The sequence below is a fragment of the Eucyclogobius newberryi genome, unplaced genomic scaffold, assembly GCF_026437365.1.
Source record: "Eucyclogobius newberryi isolate DKJ021-1_F unplaced genomic scaffold, fEucNew1.0.hap1 SCAF_2, whole genome shotgun sequence".
In the NCBI taxonomy this organism is placed as follows: Eukaryota; Metazoa; Chordata; class Actinopteri; order Gobiiformes; family Gobiidae; genus Eucyclogobius; species Eucyclogobius newberryi.
In genome coordinates this window covers 42,635,163-42,647,194 of record NW_027315834.1, presented here as the reverse complement: position 1 = coordinate 42,647,194, position 12,032 = coordinate 42,635,163, and the positions used below count along the sequence as shown (strand labels likewise).

Here is a 12,032-nt window from a genome sequence, read left to right as displayed (position 1 = left end):
AACACCAGACACTGCTGAAAAAGATGCACCAAAATGAAAACCCAAGATTCTGTCACTATGAATGTGAACTCACCATCTATCTTTGTTTGCATGTTCAGAGACAACCAGATGTACAGGCAAGCGAAGGCTATGGATATTAGAAACTGGACTGTTAAAATCCATGACACAGGAAATCAGATCAATGTTTGAATTGATGCGTGTTCTGCAATTTAATCCCAGAGACAGTCAATTTACAATAAACGTGTTAGGTTAGGATCCAATAATTAACTAGCTGCAACGCATGTATCATAAAGAAAGTCTCATCAGGCAAAGCTATAGCTCTAACCAGCTCCAGATGCATCGAGCAGTTTCTTCTCTGCGCTGTGATTGGTGGAGAGGACTATGCTCCATGTGTTCATGTTTTGCACCTTCCCAGATGCTGCAGCGCATTTTGTGTTTTCTGCAGAGGAGAATATGGTAACACACATATGATGCACATGATCAGATGGAAAGGATACATAGATCAATGCCAAACAGCACAACATGTAAAGTTAATAATCAGCGCACAGATGCACTCGGAAAAAGACTCTTAACAATTTCTGTTTTTAATGTATATACATTTAATATCCAGAATTGCCTAGCTTAGCCAGTGCACACTCAAGGGTCATCAAATGTTTGTTATTTACACACTCATTTCACTGACATTGACATAAAAGTCATCCCTCTTCATAGTTTTTTCCTCATTTTGCCCTTTTTCATGCCTCCACGTCCAAAACCTGATTTCTTCACGTCTCTGGCAAATGGTTTGTTTTTGGAATGCAGCTTTCTCATCCCTCCGCTCTGCAGGAACTGATGTTTCTCGTTCCTCTTGCGTTGCTTCAATATTTGTTGATTTGACTTAAGCTCCGAGCGGATTTTGCGGCCCCCGGCGGTCTCCTGTAGCCCTCCGGGACTTTTACTTGTACCAGAACCATAGCGACCACGGCCTCGACCTAGGAAAGAGGTGGTTAACAAAGACAAGGCAAATTAGTACTTTAGAAACTATACTAAACTCAATGAGTCAATGATTGAGTAAGGGTAATTTAAGTGTCTAAAGCAATGCAGTGATTAAACATGTTCTTTTCCTAAAAATCACTATGTTCACTTGCAGGCTTCACCCAGAACTTGTACAATACTCAAAGCACTTTATCATTAGTGAGTATAGGTATAGTTAGTTAAGTAAATGCAAAACATACAGTAGCATTATGGAAAAGTTCCCCTGAACCGTAAAGCCCATTAACAGACATTCTCACCTCCTGAACGCATCACTCCTCCAGTTTCATCAGAGCCAATGTCATCCACTTTGTATTTCTTCTTCCACTCTTCATAACTGAAGTATTAATATTAAGGTTTATCAATTGAAGACACAAATACACACGTAAATCTAAACTGTTGGAAATCCAATGTGTTTGAAGGATACAAGTTCTTCTTGTTTTTCCTGCTGATCGCCTGCCCACTTTCGGTTTTGATCTTCTTATGGCCTTCTTTTCCAGTGTCTCGGACAAAGCGCTTCCTCTTGCGGTCCCTTTAAGCACACAGAATAAGTCAATCATACGTGCTATTCAAAACAAAAACGCACTTATTTACATGTGTATTACCATTTCATGATGCTCTTATGTTGATTTAACTGCTCCCCCTCGTCTCCCATCAGGTCCAGGAGAGCGGTGGAGGCCTGTTGTTCAAACATTGTACCTTCACCACCAAGACTTAATCTAAAAACAAAAATTAAACAGATAAAATGGAGCTTAAAACATGTGTGTATTACAGTCAGCATTTCTTCCTTACCCTCTCTCAGAGTTAAAATCTTTGGGTTGGTACGGGATGTAGTATTCATTGTCTTTTCCTGTTGATCTGCTTATTTTGTTTTTCGGTTTTCCCTCAAAATCTTGTTGATGTGATCTTTTTCTTCCACCAAGCACGCTTGAAAACACCCCCTGGTGGACAAATGTTGAATTATAATTATTTTTTTACACTATTGTCATTATTACAATTATATGTGCAGTATATTAGGCAAGACAAATACTATTACAATTTCTTATGTTCCTGACCTCTAAATGTTCCTCCTCCATTTCTTCTGTCTTCATGGAGTCATCTTCAGCTGTGGTTATCTTTCGTAGAGGTTTATTTTCATTGTTCGCTTTGTGCTTGAATTTGGTTACCAGGTTGTCGTCTTTGGAGCGCTTGGTCCGCATTACTTCACTGGCCGAGGTCTTACTGCTTGAATTTATTTCAAAAATAGTCTAAACAGACCCAAATCAAAATCAGTTTAGACACTTTTTTCATCATGAACTTTCTGAGCTGCAGTAACTTACAGCTTTGGATTTGTAGCCCTTAATTGAGTCAACAATTTGAAGACGATCAAGCTCCATCTTCTCCAGACTAGAACCTAAAAAAAAAAATTAAAAATAGACAGGTTGCATCGTTTGAAAAATATATACTCAAACTGTTCTCAAATGCAACAGACCAAGTAAAGGGTGAACTGCCATGCAAGACAGGTTAAGGCCTTTCACACGTCTGACCGACTCGGGTGAAGGGTTAGGGCGGGACTTCAGGTACTGCTTGTAGGCATTGTCTGACACTCTGTGAAGGTTTTGCAAGTCCAAAGAATTTTCATGGGAAGTGATCAAATGAGCACTTTCATCATCCAGAATGGTCTGAGGTACACGTCCGAACAAACCTTCTACATCTATTCAAGGGGGGAGAGTGGAACATTATTTGCATTTAATATCAGGAATTTCCACATGTTTAATGGTAAATCTGAACTCAAAATCATACCTCCCGAGTGTTCAGGTGTGGCAAACTGCATAGGTCTGCCCAGGAACAGGTGAAGGTCATAAACATACGCCATCTCATCAGGACAGATGATACTGTAAGCTGTGCCACTGCGGCCAGCGCGACCAACACGACCTGAAGCAAACACATCACACGTTTAAAAACAATCTTACTTCAGAATTGTTCAGACCAGCATTTTTGAAATCACTGACCGACTCTGTGCAAGAAGAGCTTGGCTTTAGAGGGAAAGTTGTAGTTGATGACATTGTCCAGCAGGGGGATGTCTATACCACGAGCAGCAACATCAGTGACAATGAGGACCATTGCCTTCCGATGTACAAACTTCCCAATGTTTATCTTCCTGGCAGTCTGGTCAAGAGCACTGTAGATGTAAGCGCACTCTATTCCCTCAGAGAAGAGCAGCTAAAAATAAGATTACAATTTAATCAAACACTCAAGAGGAGCAGTGGACTTCCGTCATCAAGTCTGAAGAATCACCTCTCTCAGGTACTCCACGTGGTGTTTGGTGGCAGCAAACACCACCGTCTGCTCCTGAGGCTTTGCAACATTTCTCAGAAGGTGAAGTAGAAGCGCTGGCTTGTCATCGACGCGACAGTGAAAAAATGACAGCTGGCAAAACAACGTGGGACATTTTCAGACAATGATCGCTAAAGGGAAAAGGATGAATTGGCGCCTTCTTTCTTACGTTTATAAGCTCACTAAGCTTGGAGTCTACATCCAAACGAATCAGCACTGGTTCGGTCAGTCCTGTAGAGAAAAGATGATCACTTTTTATTAAGATGGTACAACTGTGTAATGTATATCGTGGACATTTGAGTGTTCTCACCAGCTCTGGCAAACTCCACCAACAGTTTCGGCAGCGTGGCAGAAAAGAGTAGGGTCTGTCTGGTGTCTGGGAGCCTTTGAATGATTTCTTGAAGCTGATCAGCAAACCCCATTTCGAACAACCTGCACAGGCGACAAATTGAACGTCTACAAACGCTCTGAACAAGTAAAACAAAAGACAAATTGCTAGTTTTGTACCTGTCCGCTTCATCAAACACCATATACTCCACACTGTGTAACTTGAGATTCATGTCTTTCACAACGTGCATGAGACGACCTGGAGTACCAATGATTCTGAGAAAAGAAGAGAACAAATTGTTATTTTTACAATCTTTCAACGTCGTCCGTCTTTGAATTCTTCCGCACTCACATGTCAGGGTTTTCGTGCAGCGCAGCAAACTGGTCATCCATACTGTAAAACACATCAACGCTGGTTAAAGCAAAACCAGTGCAATGCGGGCTGGGACGACAAGAGGCACATACCTGTCTCCACCAAGGATCAAAGCAGTTTTTAGTCCTGCGAACTTGCCCAACTGCAACCAAAGAATCAGTTAAAGCAGAACTACCAATTTTGACAATAGCGCTCCCCCCGTTGCTCTCTTTTGAAAATGCATTACGAAAGAACAGAGATTTTTGGTTCTTTCTCCATAATAAAGGCAGTATAATCACTTGCAAAAACTTTTAAAATGGCCAAATACATATATATGGGGGGAAAAAGACCATGAGTTATCATCTGTGAATGTCAGCCAATGTTGCAAGGCTGGTTTTCCGTCCAGAGACAGCAGGGGGTGACAAAGGACAATTCAAACACCTCAGAAATACATGTTTAATCATCAAAGACTTATAAAGCTGTTAAATTGGGTAAAAAAATAATTTAGTTCTCCTTAAAAGCAATCAAATGAATCAATTATAGAAAATAAATAGAAAACTGCCAAGTATTGAAGTGTGTTGTATTTCTGACCTCTTTGGTGAACTTCATGGTCTGTAGTGCCAGCTCTCTGGTGGGAGACAGAATGAGAGCTCTTGCCCCAGTCTTAGCCTGAGGTCCCTTCAGTTTCTCAAACATGGGAATGAGAAAGGCAGCAGTTTTTCCGCTGCCTGTCCTGGCCATAGCGACCACATCTTTTCCATCCAAAATGAGAGGTATAGTCTGATGTACAGGAAGAACAGGTAGAAAACATGGATCCGTCAAAGGTTCAGTTGCTTTGTTTTGTTATTGTAAAATATTGGGACTTACTCTTCTTTGGATTGGAGTAGGAACTTTGTAGCCCTTCTTCATCACACCTTTATAAACTGGGTAACTAAGTCCTGAAAAAAAAAAAATAGTCCAATGTAAATGAAAAAGAAGGGCTGGCGATACTGGCATACTCCAAAAAATAGCCCATAAATTGCTAAATGAAACAACCCTCATTTTTGTCAAGAAGCAAAACATGTCTTCAAACATATTAGTTGAGATTTCATTATCAAACAAATGTGACATATTGGTAAAATGAATCATAAATGTGCAGAAATATCACCATACTCCCTTATTTAAAACTTGATTTTAATCAGGTATTTTTGTGGGACTTTTAACAATATAGACCTAATATTGTTTTATCGTGTGACGACTTTTCTCGCCCTTTTGCCTGTGCAGCACTTTTGAAACACTTCTGTTGATAAAACGTGCTACATCAGGCCTGGCGAGCCGCATGCGGCTCTTTGCCTGGTTTCATGCGGCTCTTTTACGTTCATATCAACATTTGTGTTTGTGTTGTTGTGGGTGCTGGTGCGCGCTGGTGCACAGGGGTGCAACGCTGAAACCGGCCCGCGTGTTGGCCCAGCGGTTAGCGACACGATCGATACCCGACATGAATTCTCAATCTTGCATTCCCCCCTCGTCTCCTAAACTACATAGTAAAAGAGGACTAGAGAGGAATGCTGCCAAAACCCCTGAACTAATTTGATATTGATATAAATGAGTTGGGAGACGAGGAAAAAAATGCAAGATGAAGAGATCATGTCGGGTTTCGATCTGCACGGAAAGCCGTGTCGCTAACCGCTGGGCCAACACGCACGTAGATTTCTCACTGGAACAGGAACAATAGTTGCTGAACCGGGGTGATGGGTCTTGCCACAACTGCATGTGCGCCACTCAACCACACGGAAGTGGAGCTTCGGCATTCTCCGGACCACGGCTCGGCAGCCAATCAGAGCCAAGCTCACAAATTTTGTCGGCCAATCAGCGAGCAGCATGCAAATTTTCACTTGTAAACTGTCATGGCGCGGGCCGAGGCGGACTTGAATCAAACGCTTTCCGGCCCGATTCATGATAATATTCCCTTTTTTCTGAGATTTATTAATAAAAATGACCCCGTCCTTGCACTCAAATGCCTGTCCACATTTCAAAATACCCCGTCCAAAATACGGGAAGACGGTCCTCATCTAAAAGAAAACCAGCAATATTGAACTTCAACATGGTATGTAAATTATTTTTGGTTTTGGACTTTGTTGAACTGAGAGTTTGTGTGAGACACAATGTTCGTTGTTGAAAATGACTGGCTTGTGGTCTTAGTACTGTAGGAGTCAATTTCTGTAATTATCATGTTGGTGTGTGACATGATATTGTTAATGATAATAATTTGTCTGAGCAGAGGTGTGTGTGTAAGAGGAAGGGATGGGGTGATGTTCATGTGTGCCATGTTTATGATGTGGCTCTTTGCGGTAACACAGTAAAAAATGTGGCTCTTCGTCTCTGACTGGTTGGCCACCCCTGTGCTACATAAATACAGTGGATTTGGATATCAAGATTGTACATATCTTGACAACAACATTCACATTACTATCTAAGCTGAAGATACATTACCCAGCTCTTCTCATGAGTAAAGACGCATTACGTAACCTCGTGTAAACATGTCCCTCACCCATGGACTGAAACCCTCCGGATTTCTTCTTCTTCTTGTTTTGGGCCCGGACCAGCTCCCTCGTGTCCGGCTCCACATCTGACACACAGTCTGCGGCTGGAAACCTCAGGAGCTTCCGTCCAGGCTGAGGAGGAAACAAACACGAGGATTGTGACCACTGTTACTTAGAAACTGAGAACTTCAACTGAGACAATGTAAAGATCCAGGTGTTTGGATGACAACTGGCATTAAAACACTGGTGAAGTTTGAAAGCCGTTATGGCACTTGTTGTGACTGGATGTTTCATCGTTATAGAGGGGCGACTAATACATCACATATACACAACATGTAAATGATTTAAACTAGACAACGATACTAGGTTGTATACAATAGTGTGCGGTAAAAAAAAGCCAGTTGTTACCGCGTCATCGTCTTTTATTTCTGCTGCCAGCTCGAAGTCTCCGTCTGAGTCCACCTCCGGATCTTTGTTGTTGTGTCTCTTCTTTTTCGTTAGCTTCTTCTTCCTCTGAGCCATTTTATCCTCGTGCTGTTTTACTTTCTGGACTGCGGCGTAAAAGTGAACAAAATGAATAGACGAGCTCAGAAAAGTGTTTGCGACGCAACACGACAGAGAGCGGACATATTGGACACACGTGTGGCGCTGTTTCTTCTTCTTCCGCTTCAACAAAAGCCACGTGTCAGTCACACTGCCCCTGGTGGTGACAGCTGGTGCTGCCGCCACTGACGCGTTCTTTTATCAGGCCCATGTACAGTATTATATTATGATCAGGCCTCACAAAGCATTAAATAAAGCAGAAAATCTGATATTTTCAAACAAAACTAAATCATATCTGAAGGAACACAAATGTTAAAGGCTTGTTGACAATATGATTTGGTCACATGGGAAGAAGACTCAACACTTTTCCTTAAGTAAGAGTGCAGTTTCTTCAATAAAAATATTACTCAAGTAGAAGTAAAGTGACTCAAATAAGCACAATTTCAGTAAATGTAACTTAGTTTTTTTTTTAAAGAGTAGCCTTCAGACAAGTGAGTATTTCACAAACACAGTTTGAGAACTGTAAAAGCATTAACATTTTTAGCGATTTTGATTAAGACCTTTCGACTAAATGTCAAGTAAAGACAACAGAACAGACAACTAAACACTTTCCACCATTGGAATTTATGTGAAGTTGCATAAACATGTAATAATAGATCATTCTTACAGCTACATAGCCATTGGTCAGTGGAGCTGTACAACTGTGTTTTGTTGAGGTTGCGATTAGATTTACAATGTTTAAAAAAAATATATATACAGGATTCTGTTTACAGTGCACGTTGTAAACAACTCCAGAAGCATAACATTTTAAAGATGACTGACACTGACAAACTAATACAAGAATTCCGCTCAGAATACGTCTGAATTACAGATACAAGATTTTCCTCATATAAAAACAGGATATTTTATTTCTATTACCGATACATTTTTGCCAACTCAAATTGTTATTTGGATTTTATTTTCATTTTATATAAACGACTTACCTGATGTGTGTCCTAATAATAATATACAGATGTATGCTGACTATGCTGTTATTTTTCCTCGCGCAAAAAACCCACAGGAAACCGCTCAAATTTTAACATCTGCAATGACTAAGGTATTATTGAAAACTGGGTCAAGGCCCTCGAGTTTACAGTTGAAGGTAAAGACAACGGTCTGAATGATGTCCATCTGAACTTCAGCAGTCCAATATTCTTTTGTACACTGTGGAGCTCATCTCAGTGTGGGAATTTAAATACTTAGACCTGATTCTGGATTCAAATTTAACTCTTGACTCTACAAATCACATCAGAAGGATCACGCACACAATCCAATTTGAATGTATACAGTTTTAGAAGTACAAGATCCTTGCCATGACATTGAAGGGTGCTTGCTTGTTTCTGAACACCATGATTTTTTCTCATATGGAGCAATGTTTACCCTCCTGGCCTCTCTCTGCTGCCACACAACACTCAAACCCATAGAATCGTTTTTTTCCACATAGACGCAGCACAATCGGACAAACTGTGCCCTCTGTTAAAGGGACTCATTATTGGAACAGCCTTCCTCTGACGATAAGAGAAAGTCCATCACTGTCCACTTTCAAACTGCCCCTTAAACTGTGGAGGAAGGAAAACCAAGCGAGCACTTTTAACCAGCCTATTGTCGTTTGCAATCGTCTGTGAAACTGAGTAACCTGCCCAAGGACTACAATGAGCATTTGATATAATCTGACATATTTACACTGTTCATTAATATGCACTGACTGTCCCAATCAAATAACAGGATTCGATTGCAACATTTTGTGCAGCTTTATTGTCCAGGCTATTATTTTCTTACCTTATTAGATCACAAACATATTAGGCATAATGCATTTAACCTTAAGTAGAACCCAGTTGCAGTCTAAATGCTTAGATCACATGAGGGAAATGTGTTTTATGGATTACACATGCTGCTGTTTGAAGTCTGGACTGTAAATAAATTGAATGGCATGGTAAAAGCAGACAGCCAACTCAATTCAGATCCTGCAGTGGAGCTCAGCCAAACCTGTAGACGATGCTCAGGGGTCTGGATTATGCTCGCAGAGAAGGGGGACAGTCACAGACAGAGGTGCGTTCAGAAGATTTAGTGATACAAACTAGGGATTAAATGATGAAGGTTCCATCCAGAGAGGGCTGTTTAGTGTTTCCAGCCTGGCATTTAGATTAAAAAAAAAACAATAAGTCTGGCGGTATAGGTCATTCTACAATGCTCCTGGCACTGCCTCAACAACAACCTCATCTTGGAAACATGTTCCTGCTTTAATGTTTCAAGGCCTACTTTATTATTCATAAGGAAGAACTTTGAATGTCTCAGTCGGTGTAAATCAGTGTTAATGTGAGACGGGAGAATAATGATTCAGTTTTTATGAAACAATGGCCTTCCACTGAATACATATTAATTGAATTAAAATCAAGATTTCAAGGCCAGTCACGCTGTAGTGATAGACTTTACACTGATATGCACACGCCAAGCAGTATAAACCAGGTTTGAAATAGTCAAAGACATTTATGTCGTGCTTTTTGGGGATTACATTATGTAAACGGAAATTACATACAAAATAATATTGATAATATCACGTCAACAGCAAGAAATGACACTTTGTTTTGTTGTTCTTAAGTGGTAACCATGATTTGTGTGGCAGATGTCATCAGGTTGGATTTTCAAGCGCTGACGATGTGTTTTAGCAGATGCTGCCGTTAAGCCCTAGAGATTGAGTGGGTATGTTTAAATTACAAGATTATTGTGCTGATGTTGGTAAAGCTTTTAAAAGGGATGGTGGTTAATGTCTCACTGCCCAGCTCAAGTCAATTAAAAGCAGATCATGACTGTTTGACCGTTTAGAGTTCACTCAGTCAATTAATGCATTTAGTTCATCTACACAGAAAGTCTTCCCAGCACCAGCTAAAAAAGATGGTTGAATATGTCAGACTCTTCAGTGGGCGTATAATCAACTGATAACAACTGGCTTTAAAACAGCTGCATCTGTGGAAATATTATCTTTTGATATACAAGCAAATGTAACTTGAACGTTTTATATTCCAATCATGAAGGAAAAAGTTGATAATAACTATTTCCTAAACCGTTATTGTAAATGATCAAAACATAAACCCTAAACCTATACATTATTTACTGAATTCAGAAACACAATAAATGTCTGAAGTGTGAAAAAACACTGAAATATTTTGTAATTAGTTGAATCTGTAAATAAAGCCAAAGTCCACACCCTCCTCGAGGACACGACCACATACGAGCGCTTGAAAAGAGATCCGACCAGTGGTTACAAGAAGAAAGTGATAGACTGTTTACAAAGGCTGGAAAAAGAGGAAGCGATAGACCGGCCTCTGTATTACAGACTGTATCCTGGTGAAGCCATGCCTTGCATTTATGGCCTTCCAAAAATACACAAAAAGGAGGTGCCACTCAGACCCATAGTGTGCAGCACAGATTCCATCACTTACAATGTGGCCAAGCATTTAACAACTATATTGGCTCCGCTTGTGGGGAATTCGGTACATCATGTGGATAACACGCACAACTTTGTGGATAAAGTGAAACATCTCCAACTGGACCCAGATGACCTCATGGTTTCATATGATGTGGTGTCCCTGTTCACCTGCATCCCGACCTCTGATGCAGTAGCAGCAGTGGGGATCAGACTGCAGGAAGACACCACCCTACAGGAAAGGACCAAACTGACACCTGAACACATATGTAAACTGTTGGACATCTGTCTGAACACCACTTACTTTCAATTCCGGGGACAATTTTACAGACAGATTCATGGCTGTGCCATGGGCTCGCCCGTCTCTCCCATAGTGGCCAACCTGTACATGGAGCACTTTGAGAAGAAGGCACTGTCCTCATTCTCAGGCATGGCCCCAAAACTGTGGCTCCGCTATGTCGATGTAACAATCAAGAAACAAGAGCTGGAAACCTTCTCTGATCACATCAATGCTGTGGACCCACATATCAGGTTTACAAGAGAAGACGCTAAGGAGAATCGCTTGGCCTTTCTTGATTGTGCCACGATCAGAGGAGAGGACGGGAAACTCCAAATAGAAGTATATAGGAAACCTACACACACGGACCAGTATCTGCTCTTTGGTTCCAACCACCCACTACAGCACAAGCTGGGTGTGATCAGAACCTTACAACACAGAGCTCAAGGTGTGCCCACCAGCTCAGAGGGCAAGAAGAAAGAGGAAAAACATGTCCGTAATGCCCTCTCAGCCTGTGGTTACCCCGCTTGGGCTCTCAACAGAGTGAAGAGAACCAAGAAGCAGGACAAAAGGGAAACTGAACAGAGAAGGAAGGGTGTTTCTATCCCTTATGTGTCTGGCCTGTCGGAAAAAACTGCAGAGAATTTTTAGACAACACGAAGTCCCTGTTTATTTTAAACCAGGAAACACTTTAAGACAAAAACTGGTTCACCCAAAGGACAAATTGCCGACTCAAAAACAGAGCAATGTAGTTTATTCGATCCAATGCAGTGAAGAAAGCTGTAAAGAACGTTACATAGGTGAGACGAAACAGCCTCTACACAAGAGGCTGTATCAGCACAGAAGAAATACTAGTTCAGGACCTCAGAGTGCCGTGCATCTCCATCTTGAAGCCTCTAATCACTCGTTTGAAGACGGTGAGGTGAAGGTTTTAAGCAGGGAGAAAAGATGGTTTGAAAGAGGAGTCAAGGAAGCTATTTTTGTTAAAAAAGAAAGACCTTCTTTAAACAGAAATGGAGGGCTTAGGTTTAATCTTCCTGTTATCTATAATGGGTTACTGAACCCCTGGAAAGGTAAAGGACCAGGGAATTCAAATGCTAATCAGGTACTCAGGGTGGTTGAGCCAGGGTCTCACAAAGACAAAGAGGTTTCTAATAGCCCATTAAGATTCTGAATAGGCTAGCTCGGTAGATACAAGGGGGGAGTTTCTGTTGAAACCAA

The 12,032-nt window shown here is 41.1% G+C and overlaps 1 protein-coding gene across 1 annotated transcript; it reads right to left on the bottom strand.

The window, feature by feature from the left end:
• Positions 1-561: 561 nt before the first annotated feature.
• ddx54 (DEAD (Asp-Glu-Ala-Asp) box polypeptide 54) lies at positions 562-7,192 on the bottom strand. The gene is made up of 20 exons (XM_072453081.1): positions 6,937-7,192; positions 6,537-6,660; positions 4,874-4,944; positions 4,598-4,786; positions 4,120-4,169; positions 4,007-4,048; positions 3,835-3,930; positions 3,638-3,759; positions 3,497-3,558; positions 3,289-3,420; positions 3,003-3,213; positions 2,794-2,925; positions 2,483-2,704; positions 2,331-2,404; positions 2,067-2,258; positions 1,804-1,952; positions 1,617-1,730; positions 1,439-1,543; positions 1,272-1,348; positions 562-971 (listed from the first exon to the last, which is right to left on the bottom strand). The coding sequence occupies exons 1-20, from the start codon at positions 7,048-7,050 to the stop codon at positions 706-708; spliced, it is 2,544 nt and encodes an 847-aa protein (XP_072309182.1). The 5' UTR covers positions 7,051-7,192; the 3' UTR covers positions 562-705.
• Between the last annotated feature and the right edge of the window lie 4,840 nt (positions 7,193-12,032).